This window comes from Palaemon carinicauda, chromosome 11 (genome assembly GCF_036898095.1).
Source record: "Palaemon carinicauda isolate YSFRI2023 chromosome 11, ASM3689809v2, whole genome shotgun sequence".
NCBI classification, from domain to species: domain Eukaryota; kingdom Metazoa; phylum Arthropoda; class Malacostraca; order Decapoda; family Palaemonidae; genus Palaemon; species Palaemon carinicauda.
Genome location: NC_090735.1, coordinates 93,399,679 through 93,415,349, shown reverse-complemented (window position 1 = coordinate 93,415,349; position 15,671 = coordinate 93,399,679). Strand labels below are relative to the sequence as shown.

At 39.9% G+C, this 15,671-nt stretch overlaps 1 protein-coding gene across 2 annotated transcripts in view; it reads right to left on the bottom strand.

Annotated features, from left to right (window-relative positions):
• Window positions 1-15,671, bottom strand: part of LOC137650094 (PX domain-containing protein kinase-like protein) — a 793,620-nt gene that overhangs the window by 421,862 nt on the left and 356,087 nt on the right. For both annotated transcript variants that reach the window (XM_068383187.1, XM_068383188.1), the window contains exon 5: window positions 8,895-8,972. In XM_068383187.1, coding sequence (XP_068239288.1) covers window positions 8,895-8,972 — 78 coding nt within the window. The remainder of the gene's footprint in view (window positions 1-8,894; window positions 8,973-15,671) is intronic.

The window sequence follows — 15,671 nt, the reverse complement described above, 5'->3', positions numbered from 1 at the left end:
TGATAATTTAGTTAGCAGCTCGCCGGTATGTCGCCGGCAGAAGGCGCGCCGCCCCATCCATCATTCGATGTGGCTGGGTAGTGGAGAAGCCTTCTGTGATGCCAGCAGTCTGCCGAATTGCCGGCAACCTTTCAGACTGCCGGCAACTCGACGGCAGTCGGCGGGCTACTGGCTGAAGGCATACCAGCTCAGCCATCATACAGTATGACTGAGTAGTGGCCTATGCATGTACTGCCGGCTCTCGCCGTCAGCGTGAACTGTGACAGTGAGCCGATGGCTGGCAGACCACCAACCTTACCTGCCTTCTGTCGGCAAGGCTGGTGGCCGGCAGTCCACGTAGTTGACAGTACTAGCCCATAGAGAGAGAGAAAGCAATGAGTGAAGGGAGATGAAGGGGTGGCGACAAGTCACCCCAACTCTGCTTTCCTCTAGAAGGATGGTTCAAATGGAAGGGGAGATCATGTTAGTGATCAGGCTTCCATCCATTCCCAGCCGTGCCAGTAGAAGTCTGACAGGGGCAGTGAATAGCAGTCCAAGAGAGGACCGAAGAACACTCTAAGTAACTAGGAGGCTTCTGCCAGCAGTTAGGCTAGCCGAAACAGAAATCCCATAGCGACACATGCAAGAGGGAAGCTGAGCGATTAGACACAGCAGGCAAAAGACCTGGCTAGCCCTACAACCCGCCGGCACTCGGTGGGATTGTAGGACAGCGGACAGGGGTGTGATGGCTAGGCCATCACCAAAGGACAGAGACGGTAGGGGCAAGGGTCCTGTGAGGGGAGGGAGAGGAGCCGGTGTGAGCCGGCCCCATTAGGCAACAAGGGAACTCCGTTTCGGTACCAACGTTATCCTAGGAGAGAACATTCTCCAATCCAGGACAAGTTAGTGTAGTGAAGGGACTGGAATCATCCACCGTCCCAAACTATAAAGAAACAGAACACCCCTGACAGTCTAAGTTAGGCCAAAGGATGCTCATATCCTTTAGCCCCAAGGTCTCCCCACATAGGATCAGTCGCTAGACCACAGGGCAAATAGGGTCTCGGACCCCTTCAAGTGCAGTCTAGGAGGGCAAGGCCCCCTATGCCTACCAACCAGGTCCATTAGGAAAGTACATTCATCCTAAGGGGGGAAGCTGGAGGCACATGACAGGTACTCTGAGATTCTGACCCAAACTCAAACTCATCAGCTATGGTTTGGAAAGGAGGCAGAAAAATCCTAGCCTAACCTTACCAGAATGACAATTCGCAGCAGGGATGGCTAGGATTGTAACCTTGGGTTACCCGCAGAGGGAAGAAGAGATTACCTTATACATAAAGGTAACCGGGGATATTGTGTGAAAGTATACTAAAGCCACTAGGATACTAGGCTAGTGGCGTAGAGGTCAACTACCTGATTCATCGAAACTCAATGGTATACGATTATGGAAGAGGAAATCATATGCAATCCAATATATCTTATACATATAAAGGCCTAAAATCTTCATTAACGTTAGATAACATAAGGAACACACATTATATCATGCATGAAAGTAACCTAAGGCATCTAGGCTAGGGAGCCTAGGAATGATCATTCGGCTACACATACGCCGAAACTAAGGAATACTAACGGCATAATATAACTAATTCCTAGCAATGAAGACTAAATAGCTAATAATATAGAAGCTATAAGACCGGGACAGTCGTTCTGGCTGACTAAATAAAGCATGCGTTGCGAATGACAGAGCCGAGGCGCCTCCCGTCTAGGCAAGCGCTCTGCCACGAAAGCAAATCCTTATTTATTTCGAGAAAAACGTTACTTTACGGCTAGAGCTGCATTTATACGATATAGGAGGTGAATACTCAACTTTCCAGAGGGAGAAGCTGAAGATTGCGACATGATATCCGATATAGCGAAAGAACTGGGAAAAAAAACCTGGTCGGGATACTACAGCAAAAAGGAATGAAGATGGCGGGTGGATGCTACGTCATCCAAGATGGCGACGGGTAAGACATCATCCGAGTACCCATGACAGTAACGGAGGGGGAGAACTTTGTACGGCTCCTCCCTTATCTTGCCACTTAGTCCCCCTCGAAGCATAAACGCTATGTGGGGTGCAAATAGCTATGTGGCTTGTTAAGAATACGTCCCCGGTTATTATGCGATATTCTAAAAGGACACTTTAAGGATATTCACGCCAGAAGTTAGAATTCTGGAGACCTTTAGTTTAATTCTCTGGGAATATCCTCTGTAGTCAGATATACCCTGGGAAGCTACTGAAGGAACCTTCCATCAGGATGACATGGCCTGAGCCCAAAAAGGATGTCTACCATTCATATCTCCCAGTAAGAGAAAAGGTTGAGGGAGTTGTTGAATGACCTCTATTAAATCATCATATAAAATATTATCATTTGGAGGTAAATACAAAGAGCATATTTTATATTTTCTCCCTATATCAATTTGTACAACCACTGCCTGCAGGGGTGTATGAATAGAAATAGGTATTTGGGGAACATCTCGACGAACGTACATGAGACTTCCGCCATGGCTCCCTGATTGCTGATTATATGGTGTTCTATAGCTAACATACCCTCGAGGACTAGGAGTGTTAGCATCAAGCTTACTTTCCTGTAGACATAATATTATAGGGGAATGTTCATGAATTAGGAGCTTAGGTTCTTCATACTTGGCCCTTAAACCCTGACAATTCCATTGCAAAATGGAGGAGAAAACTAAGGATTACTTCTGGAAGACATCTTGGATGAGGTCTTCCCATTAGCAGTTTTTAATCTAACATTATTACCTGTAGGTTTCTCCAGAGATGGTCTTGTTATGTTGGGTTTTACGTTTGTGTTTTTCTTTGTATCCTTTAGATCTATTTGTTGAGGCGGATGGTGGACCTCAACTTGAATTTCTGATTTATTTAGTTTATCTTCTGGTTCATTAGAAACATCAACAGACAAAACATCAAATTTATCTGATGTCATAACCTTAATGTTTCTAATGGAGGGGGGAAAGAAAGGTGGAGGTATCTCCCTTTTACGATTAATAGATGGTGGGATTCTATGTTTTTGCACCTTTCCCACTACAGGTGCATCAGGTAAGTTGGTCTTAAGTGGAACCTCCATCAAATCAGGCAAGGACTTGGCCTGTGAGAGGTTTGTACTAGTTTTTGTAATGGCGGACGAGGGTTGTACAGATATGGGCAATGCATTAGTGTTAATACGCCATGGTAAAGCCTCAGGAGGTAATATGCTTACCTCGTCAATTGACATTTTATCAGATGGTATATTTCTTTTTCTAGAGTTATTGACAGTACTAGGTGGGTTTGATTTTAATGCCTTAGCATAGCTATTTGATTTATTTAATAGTCTTTTGACATGTCCCACACTTATATGTTCCAAACTAGATTTCTTAAGGGCAGCCTCTTCCAACTTATACTACTCGCAGCTCTTGTCTGTGGATTTATGACTCAAGTTGCAATTTAAACACCTCTCTCCAAGTGCACATTCTCCATGGTAAGATTTGAAGCAAATACCACATATTTTCTCATTTTTGCAAACCTTAGACGGGTGTCCAAATTTAAAACAATTAAAACACTGCAGTGGCTTCTGCTTGAATGGTCGTACTTTAATTATTTCTTTTTCAATAGTAATAAGGAATGGTACATCAGCATCCTGGAACGTAAGGATTATCATTGATGTATCTGGGACTTTGTGAACTTTCCATACATTTAGTGGACACATGGCCAGTATCTCCTCCTCTGTAAATTTATACAGATCTCTGTTAAAAATGACCCCCCTTACATAGCTAAAATTTAGGTGGGGTTTGACATCTAACTTAATGTCATCATTACTTGTTTTCATGTTGGACAGTATTACAGACTGTGTACTTGATTAGGCATGGATAAGGAAACTATTTTTTTCCAAAACGAGATATATCGCCTGGTGCAATAGTTCCTATTTTTTTCTGAATTAATTTGCATACAGGTATTTTAAAATAATTCCCTGTAACCCCCTGATTCAGCTCTGAGCCACATCGATGGTTTTGGCTTCCTCTGGGAGGGCATCACTAAATCTACGTCTTTTTCTAACTAATCTGCAGGCCTATACACATCCAAATCTTTTGGTACCTTATCGCAGAGAGCAGCCGCAACATTCAAGTTATTAATTTTAATATTATTCAAGTTTCTTATTGCACTAAATGCTTCGTCATAACTACTGTAAAATATCCATGCATTCCATTTTTCAGCTTCAAATTTCATCCTTATTTATTCTATACATCAAGAGCATTCAAATGCTTTATATAGATCATCGTAGTTTGTCTCTATTGGAATTTGGGTAACATGAAGGATTCAAAGTTTCCTTGTGTTACCTAAATTACTTGATTTTGTAATATTAGTAGTATGGTCCTTTCCCGTTCCGAGGTCATCAACAGAATTTTCCCTATTCAAATTATCAGAGGTCGTCAACAGTGGATGGGGAGTCAGTGTTTGAAGGGTCCATAGTCAAGGGTGGGATTCTTTTTTATTTTTTTTTATTTTTTTTTTGTTTTACCTGCTTGAGAATTTTAAGAAAGTATCATACATTGGAAAGTAAATTTGCATTCTCCACTATTGGCACAATGAGAGTATGCTTTCCAGATGGTCCACTCCATACACTACCCGAAGGATAGTACCAAAACAAATATAGAGGCACATGTGTAAGCTAAACCCACCTGTTAGGACTGAGACCAAGGAAATATGGAATCATCCTCCCCATATCTGTAATGATGGGCTTCTGGCCAGAAGCCAAGTCCCACCTCAAGGATTGGATTCCGATGACCCAACCCTTGAGAGTAGTTCACCTTTGGGATGGCTGAGATCATCCAATACTCTCATATATAGCTTTGAATGCAAATACCTCCCAACCGTGATCCCTTCTCCCATTCATCTAACCAGGCAGTAATAACAAATGTGGAAATGTCCACACCATTTAAGTAAGAAAAGTAATAATCATAGAGTTAGGATAGCAAAGCAAAAGAAAGTTGATAAAATTAGGAGAAGGTCGAAGTAATACTGACCAGAAGGAATAGAGTAAAGGGAGAGAAATTTAGATTCAAACTTGGGGACAAATTTCCCCAAGTTCGAGACCCCTCTTGCCAGTCACAATTCTTCAACAATATGAAGAAACCACATGACTGCATCAAGGCATTCTCTTGTTAAGAGGGGTTCAAGATGGGGAGTTGGGGCCGAAGAAGTTGATATGCCGTCACAGAAAACTGAGGGTCTTCCGTTATCGTAGATACGGATCCTTCTTCCTCCGTGGGTGGTTGAGCCACCTCTGCTTCAGGATCTTCTTGCAGAAGGCCCTTTTCGGTGTCGGTAGACACCTCCGATATCCGTTCCTGGTGGATGTCCATGCCTTCGAGTGCCTTATTAATGTCCGCCTCTATCGTCAGCTGGATAAAGGGAGGCTTGACCTGTGCCTGGGGCACAACCGCGTCGGATTGGGCCTTAGGGAACAGAAGGCATCTCATAGCTTCATTAGGCAGGTAAGGTCCAGGAGAGTTCTTTTGGAACCCTCTTAACCACCTCCAAAGTTTCTCTTGCTGTATCCCTTGACTCTGTAGTCTCAGGGATATCTTCACCAAATCCCTTGGTCATCAGAGCCGAGCAGACGGTGCAACCCTTCGGGTCCCAATACCTCAGGGTTTCAGTTGCGATGGAGCAGGGGGCATGGGACCTGCACCTCTTGTGGCCTCAAAAGTCCTTACTCTTGTGGTTGCAGAACATGACTGCACATTTCACCGTAGGCTCCTCCTGTAAGGAAAGAAAGAGTGAAATGAGTATAGGGTTATTCATATCACTGATATAAATACACATGCTCAAAAATAGTATTATTTACTATTATTTATAATAGCTTAGGATAGTAAGCTAGAAAAGAAGTAGGAAAGACACATATCAGTGTTTCCTCTCCAGGCAATTGCTGTGACCTCCTACAATATTAATATTTTTAATTTCCTTAGGGAAAATACAGAGTGGAATAACTCTCGTACGTAGAGCCGGAGTCAGGGAATATTAACACTAACTCCTCCACTTGTAGAATATTAATACTGAATGGTAATAATTGGTGTCCCGATGATCTAGGATTCATCAAGATGTTGAAGGAATACTTCACCTCAACATTTTAATCGGTCTCATCAATGGACTGTGTATGTTGGAAATTTTATACTACTGTATCATTATATACTGTAGTTTTCTAACTGCTGTATTGTTATACTGCAGGAATACTGGCTACTTTATTATCTTATACAGTAGTTTTACCGGTATACTACCGGGTTAGGCTAGTACCTGGCGGCACTAGCCGACAGGGAGAGAGAAAGAATGGAAAGGACTCCCGTATTATTATTAGTTTAGTACAATAATCAGGAGTGTAGGGACTATTGCCTCTACTGCCTTCTTCCCAGAATGAGAAATCAAATGGAAGGGGAAGAATACATTAATTCTAGCTTCCATCCAGCCACAAATTCTGTTGCCGGCTGTACTGCCGGTTACAGGTTTTGTTGATGGCAGTCAAAAAGAGGACTGAAGAATATTCAACAGTATAATGAGTTTCCTACCGGCACCTGTCAGGGCCGGCTCAACCTCTCTCGGAGCTTTGCTTCCGGTAGGGAGTTGGTCAAAGCGGTAACCTAACCGCCGTTTGTAGGAACCCGGCCGGTAACCCAGTCAGCTCGGCAAGCGGGGATGATTGTAGAATACCAGCCAAAGGACATTTGTGACGGCTAGGCCGGCACTAAAGGACAGAAGGGGAAGGGAAAGGGTCTGATATTTTACAGAGGAGAAAGGTGGCGGCAAGTATGCCTCCTACTTTCGGCTGTAAATCAAGGAAGCCTAGCTTCCTATACCGGCGCCGTCATGGGCGGCAGGGGAATAACAATTCCCTAGCCTGAAACATTGCCGGATATAAGACATGTCTTCTAGTCCACAAGGGAGAAAGGTGGCGGCAATTATACTGCCCACTTTCGGTTGTAGACTAGGTTAGCCTAGCTTCCTTTGCCGACAACGTTGTAGCCGGCAGAGGAATTACTATTCCTCTGTCGATAATGTTGTTGGGTACAAGACAATACACCCTGAGTTACTCTCATTTGTCTAAGGCCGGGATACTCGCCGGCAAAGAAGATCGACAGTAAAACAATATCCAAGTCAAGCCGGAGTTAACTACTCGATGGCGATGACGGAAGATAGGGATGGCGGCACTCAGGGGGGAAAGGTTTATCCTCTTTTCTCAAAAAGAGGAGCGTATCGAATTATACCAATAATTCTAGGGGATATATATCCCCGACCGAATTAATAGAAACTATACTAGAGGTTAAACAGGGGATTAACGTTACTAAAGTACAGTATACTAAAATGTGTTAGGCTAGCCTAACTCGAGTGGGGATCTCGGCTACGAGTGATACCACCGAGGCCCTATCGTATACGAGAGAAACGTTTATTTGGAAGAGGAAATATTATATGTGTAATGCTATCTTCACTAGTATAATTTTGCCTGACTAGCTAGAAAATTCTTTATAGCTAAATACCGGGAAAGTCGCACTACTAACTAAATAAAGCATTTATGGCATGTGACAGCGATCTTAAAATGGCCGCCTCCGGGGATGGCAGTACTCCACTTAACACACCTAAATTATGTTAATTTAACTGCGAGAAGGGAGCTAAAAATTATAGACAGGAAAAATTAAATACTCACCTTTCCAGAGGATGAAGATGCTGGAGATTGCATGATAATATTCCTTGAAAATAGTAACAACACCGAGAGAAACGTGGGAGAGCACAGTGCTTAAATGCTACTTTTTAAGGGAATAATGCGCCATAGTAGTACAGGGAGGGGATCCACCGGGTAACCTTGATAATTGCTCCCCTTCATTTCGCCACTCTTCCCCCTCAAAGAGTAAAATCTGCCACTCTTCCCCCTCAAAGAGTAAAATCTATTCGGGGTGAAGATTGCCATGAGTCGTATAAAAAATATGTCCCCTGATTTTATGCGATATCCTTAAAGTTAAATTAAGGATACTCATGCCAGGAGTTAGAATTCTGGAGGCCTATGGTTAATTCTCTGAAAGTATCACTGTAGCTAAATATCCCTTAGAAAGCTGCCTAAAGGAACCTTCCATCAGGACGACATGGCTGAGCCCTAAAGTTAGCTTACTCTTTTTGCTATCCAAGGAAGAAAACAAGAAAGGAGAACAATCCCTCTTCGCTCATTTCTATGAAGAGAATGATATTTCTCCCAATGGGAAAATGGTCACTCCCTACAAAATCATGAGGAGATTCTAAGGAACACCGCTTACCATGGTAGTTCATGCAAAGGGGATGCAGATCAATCTCGACCCAAGTCAGGAAGCTGTACGCTTTGAGGAGATATGCATTATGAATATCCGGTCAGATTCATTGAAATAAAATTGAATAAAAAAGTAATTTATGACTAAACAACTCATATACTACAGTATATCTAAATACTTCCTAGCTTTCTATTATTGTTCTATCATGCTTTTCATAATGACTATGCATCTATTCTACTTCATCTCCTAGACACCTCTTATCCTTACCTTTTTTTTTACCTTATTATAATGGAAAAGGAAAGAAGACTAAAGAGGGAAAGGAAATAAAAGTAACATAGTTGTGAAACTCATAGAATAAAGTAGTGAAGGTTAAACTTCAGAGTATTATAATAAAGGGACTACACTTTTCCTAATCCTAATACTGTATTAGTTTGAGCCCATAAATCTACAAAATGAGGCAAACTACATAGTGACATTTTTGGTTCATAACTCTTACAGAGTGTGATGGCTTGACTTATCAATGTCATTAGAAATATACATTACATGTCAACCCTCATAGGCCTAAATCTCAACGAGGAATGACAAGTTCTTACCTGAGAAAACCAAGGCCGTATAACACATACTCCAGCTTCCGTTGCAACACTACTGACTGCAGGAATTATGTATGGATGCTGGAAAAAAAAGTAACTATAAAATTCTGAAAATTAATATATTGTACTGCACAGCTTTATGTTTTCGAGTCTATAAATATACATCGGGGGTTTTACGGAAATATTTGATATTAGCATTGGCTGGTCAAAAGATATGGTTTCCCATAACTTACAATAAAAAAAAAATGATAAAAACATTTGTCTCAGTGTATTCATCAAACACTAAATGCGCCTGATTCTTTCGACACGATAATAAAGGCCCATTAGAGGACAACACATGCAAGGTAGAAGCCTCATACAGTACATTATAGGCTATACTATAGGTTTTATAAGGTTTTGGCCTTCAAACAATCAAGACACGTTGAAATTGGCAATGATATTCATGCTTATGCTTTCAAAATCAATCATATTAGGAAGAATGGCTTGAAAAGATATCAAATCCAAAATAAAAAATTTAAAGTTTTTCTATTATCTATTTCCTATCACAACATTAATCAGTGATATTAATTCCTTCATTCTTACATTACAGTAACCAATAAAAAATGACAAATTCGGAAGTAATTTGTAGTTTTCCTAGCAATACAAACCTGGAGCTCTTTACTATGGAGTATTATTTCTGCAAAGCTGAAACCAGCCGATAAGCTTTTTTGTCAGGGTGTAACTACCCATCGTTAGTTAGCCGGAGAAGAACAGGTTAGGTTTACACTACCGCTCACACTAGCACTAGTGACTAACTGTCACTTTTGCAATTGCGGCAAGACATTCAGGGGGTAGGTGCTGGCGGGCCAGTGTGTGTAAAGAGCTCCAGCTTTGTATTACTAAGAAAAGTACAAATTACTTCCAAATTTTCATTTGTTCTTGTGCAAAATACAAACCTTCCGCTCTTTACTGTGGAAACTCACCTTTAGGATTTGTGGAAGTCCAAAAACCAACTGGCTAGCAACTGTCCCGGGATGGCCTCTGTGTAAAGATACCTTGAGGGATCTTGCACTACGTTATCATCGTACGATAATGGCCTGAGCAATCATTGCTGGAGAATAAAGAGTTAATCTCCTGAAACATATTGTAGCTATTCAGGCCAAGCCTTCTACTAATGTATATTTCTTCCTACCTCCCCCTGACAGGAGGACGGGGACATACCACATACATTATATACGGTACATGTATATGCTGTTGTCCAAAGTGCGTGTATGATACTTACTCACAGAAGAACAAGGTCAGCTGCGCAGAGTCCCCTGAATGCCGCACCCCAAGTGAGGGGAAGATGAAGTAGGAAGTGGCAAGTCACTGCCATATTCATACCAAACTTACTTTGCTGGTAACCACCACCCTCAAACCTCTGATACTTGTACCACAAGGGAACTGGGGTGTTTAGATCACATTATGAGCAGGCACCACAGGACCTATTGAGAATGTGTCTAAGCTACTGTGGGTTTTGTCTTGCAGGTAGCGCTACTGTGGGTTTTGTCTTGCAGGTAGCGCTACTGTGGGTTTTGTCTTGCAGGTAGCACGAGGTAAACGTTGTTTGACATTTCCACCTGTCTGCTTGAAGCACCTGCAGAACAGAAAAATTCTTTTGGAATGCCAGGGAAGTACTTACTCCACTGACATCATGGGCACAAGGATGTCTACCTAAGGCCCAAGTATCTGAAGCCCGTAGCCATTCTAATACTTGCCTGATCCAAGAGTAGATTGAATTCTTTGTGATTCTCCTTTTGCCCTCGTTATTTGGAGTAGTTAGGTTACAGATACAGCCACGAAAAGGAGAACTTCGTGAAAAAATGCTGCACTAGGGTGTGCCCGAACTGATGATAAACACAGTAAATACTACCTAATATAGTTTTAGTTTGGTTTCAACAACAGTTTATAATCGTATGTACAGTGTACATACATTTGCACACATGTACAATACGTACTGGACACAGTAAGGTTACAGTACAATATTTTGCTAAAGTACAGCTTTAGAGTCATCATCCCCTTATTGCTTTGTATAACAAAAGTCGTTCCTATCTAGTAATACTGTACTGTAATCTGATACTCACTGATATTGTAGTGTATATTACTGTAATATATATACAGTAATATCACTACCGTACACCTAAACTGTACTTACTGTAAGTTCACGCGACACGTAGCCTAGGCGTATTTTTGAAGCATGGCATAACTGTGTCGTCTCTTTCACGGTAATTATATTTATTTCATCTTCTACTTCAATGGGCTAAAAAAATAAAAGATAATAAAAGTATTGTCAGTAACATTACAAAATAATCATTGTATAAACACGTACAACCACAACAACCGAACAAAAAAAGAAATAAACAGCTGTTGGATTTTAATAATGGTATGATTTTTTTTCTACTTATATAGTACTGTAATATAAAAGGATTGAGTTCACAGCAAATAATGTGCTCATTATAATCATATACTGTAGTTGTGTTTTTAAGTAAAATAAAAAAAGGCATTAATTTTACCTATTAAGTAAAATATTCCTTTAGGATTGTGTGGGTCTACATATTTTGCCAAAATGGTGGTAGCTGGTATGCTTACATAATCTCATTGATGAGTTTGTAGTTATAATGATTGCTGAAACTAACATATTCTTCTATTTCTATATTTTCTTAACCCTGGATAGGTACGGTCCTCGGACACCCCTTTAAGGGTATACTCGGACGCGAACGACCCCGACGGGAAAAAAAATTCTTGAAAAATCAGTTTTTGCAGTAACCTCCTTTTTTCTTTTGCCAAAAAAAACTTCAATGAATGCTTAAAACAACTGTAAAGATAAATACTACTCATCTGCAGAAAAACTATTTATTATAAATATTTTAAAAAATTAAGTAGAAAAAAAAAAGACCTGACATAAAAATTCATAAAAAAAAAGTTTATACATATATACACAAATCCTTTTAGGAATTGATTCTTGAATGTTTAGGACACATCTTGATGTATTTTGGATGAAGTCAGACCCATGGAGGTGAAGATCTGAAATGAGAAAAAAAGGGTAACTTTTTTTGGCCAAAAAAAATTGTCCAAATTTCATGAATTTTTTTGGGTACCCAAATGAAATAGGAAGTGGCTAATTTTTTTAGGGAATAAACATATGTTATCCTAAAATAGAAATATGTAAAAAAAATCTTCATTATTTTGTAAATTACATTTATATCAGGGGCCATATCTAAAGGTAATTTTTTGAGTACTTGGAAATTTCGTAAAAAAATACATATATTTAATATATAATATGATATTTATGCAGGTAAAAATATACCAAAATATCACAAATTCTATAGGGAACAAGAATATATATAGATAGGGCAGCTTACGCTTCGGATATGTCCACAAAATGGCCGCCAACCACACTGACTCAGACTCCCTAATCTGCCACTTGAAATGTAGGAAGGGTATGTCAATTTCAAGGTGTTATTTACTAATCTAATTATTATTGGATATGCATAAAAATTGTATGGTGGGTTGCTGGATAATTGTCGATTATTTTACGTCTATAAAATTAAAATTCTGACCCAAAAAATTTTTTTTGAAGGGAAATAAAATCGAAAAAAAAAAAATGTAAAACAATAATTTAGCTAAAAAAATTTGATGATATTCAATCAAAAAAAAAGTAAACAAAATTTTCCGACAAATAAACATCTAGAGGAATCATTACTCTGTGATAGTTCCTTAGTACGTAGTAATTTTGAAAGAATTGGGAAAAAACGAAAAAATGGCAATCACCGGAAAATCGAACACATACCTATATATACGCCATATCTGGCTAAAAAAAAGATAGGCAGGGGTAGCCAGATCATCTAGAAACACTTTCCAACACTATAAAAATATAAGTTATGCGACACTACTTGCCAATTCCTTACGGTAACATGACTAAGCAAAAAAATGCAAAACAAATAAAAAGGGGCACTCGTGGAAAAATGGCCATTCTAATATACGGCATTTCAGAAAAAAAAAAAATTTCAGCCACGTGCTAGGCAAACCATCAAGGCATATTTTCCGACAAATAAACATATAAATGAAATATTACTCTGTGATAGTTCCTTAGTACGTAGTAATTTTGAAAGAAATGGGAAAAAACGAAAAAATAGCAATCACAGGAAAATCGAACACATACTTATATATACGCCATATCTGGCTAAAAAAAAAATAGGCATGGGTAGCCAGATCATCTAGATACACTTTCCAACACTATAAAAATATAAGTTTTGCGACACTACTTGCCAATTCCTTACGGTAACATGACTAAGCAAAAAAATGCAAAACAAATAAAAAGGGGCACTCGCGGAAAAATGCCCAACATTCTAATATACGGCATCTCAGATAAAAAAAAAAGATATGCACGTGTTAGCCCAACCATCAAGGCACACTTTCTAACACATAAACATGAAAAAAAAATCAATAATATACGGCAATTCCTTACTACGTAGTAAATTTTTACAAATATGAAAAAAAAAAACAGAAATTGGCAACCGCAGTTAAATACCCAATATACCAATAACTACGTCGTATCTGACAAAAACAAAATCACGCATGGGTAGCCAGATCATCTAGACACACTTTCCAACATTAAAAAAGCAAAAGTTTTACGACACTATTTCGCAATATCTCACGGAAAAATGACTTGGCAAAAAAATTAAAAAAAATTAAAAAGGGACACTCGCGGTAAAATGCCCGACATTCTAATATACGACATCTCAGATAAAAAAAAAGACATGCACGTGTTAGCCCAACCATCAAGGCACACTTTCTAACACATAAACATGAAAAAAAAAGAATAATATACGGCAATTCCTTACTACGTAGTAATTTTTACAAATATTGGAAAAAAACAGAAATTGGTAACCGCAGTTAAATACCCAATATACCAATAACTACGTCGTATCTGACAAAAACAAAGTCATGCATGGGTAGCCAGATCATCTAGACACACTTTCCAACACTAAACAAGCAAAAGTTTTACGACACTATTTGGCAATATCTTACGGAAAAATGACTTGGCAAAAAAATGAAGAAAAATGAAAAAGGGGCACTCGCGGTAAAATGGTCCTCGTGGTGATGAACGACATTTTAACTAAAAAAAAAAACATGCACATGGTAGCCAAACAATCCACCAAGACTTTCCACAACTGATAACCTATACAAGTTGCACCATTCTACGACAATTTCATAATACGTAATAACTTTGATAATTATGCAAACTACCTCAGAAGGGTAAACTCGGACGCGAACGACCCCGACGCGTCTCAGAAATCGGGGAAGGAGTACAGCTACAGCAATGCACATCTGGACACTACTAGAGCGTGTAGGGGAGACACCTCCTGCAGGTCGATCACCCACAAATTCAGTCACAGGGGTGAGTCACGTGAGAAAAACCTGTTTTTTTTTTGACGCTCGGGGTCGCAAACGACCCACCGTACCTATCCAGGGTTAAACAGAAATGCATCTTATTCTTTGGGCTCAGGTCTGATGGAAGTTACTTTAAAGTAGCTTCCTGGGTTATATTTAACTACAGTCATATATCCCAGAGAATTTTACTTAAGGTATCCAGAATTCTAACTCCTGGCGCGAATATCCCTGGCTTTCGCCTTTAGGGATATCGAATAATATCAGAGGACATACTCTTGACACGCCACATAGCTATCTACACCCCGAATACCGTTTTTGCTTCGAGAGGGGAAAGTGGCAAGAACTGGAGGAGAGCCATTATTAAGGCACGCTCTACTCCTACTGTTGAGTACCTGTATGACGTCACGACCGGGCGCCATCTTGTTATTCCTTCTTTTGTAGCGGCCTTACACAGTGTTATCCCAGTGCTCTCACGCTATTTTTGGATTATTATCTCGCTATGATGTTTTCTCCAGCCTCATCTGCCCCTGGAAGTTGAGTATTATCTTTACTTTGTATAAATGTAAGATCTTGCCAGTTTTTTCCTCGATTCAAGGTTCAATTAACGTAACAAGAGCTGTTGCCTAACCGGAGGCGTCATGGACGCTGTCGTTCGATTTGCATGAGTCATTTAGTCAGCCAGAACGACCTTCCTGGTACTGTATATTTCACTTTAATAAATTTAGCTATTTAACCTTCATTACTAGAAAATTTTATATTATTCCGATAGTATTCGTGGTTTTGGCGATTTAGGTAACCGATCCTCACTTACGCTAGGCTTCCTAGCCTAGGCGTCTAGCCTTTTACTTTCATGCATGATATGTGGTTTTTCCTAGTGTGGTAATCTATTGAAGCTTTAGGCAATATTTTATACATGTAAGATATTTACTGCAGAAATTTTCCTCTTCCAAAGATAGTATATGAGAGAGTTTCGGTGATTTAGGTAACGGATTCTCACCGCCTATAGGCTACTAGCCTAAGGGCTTTAGTATACTTTCATACATGTTGCTCTTGTATCGCGTTATTTAAGTGGAGACTAATACCTCCTAGTCTTTTGTAGGGCGATACTAATCACCTTCGGAGATTTAAGAGCAATCTCTTCTTACTCTGAGTTAGCCTAGGCTGAACCCTAGTCAGCTTTACCTCGAATTGCAATTGGGTAAAACTAGGCTAGGGTGTTTCTGTCCTTCCCTATAACTGCAGATGCTGGTTTTGGGTTTTAGTTAGAACCTCAGAGTATTCTGTCTGTGGTAGGTTGCTGATTACCAAGGTGAATTGAATTCCCTGGCTAGGTTAGGCTACCGACGCAGGAGGCTAGACCTCCCTAGG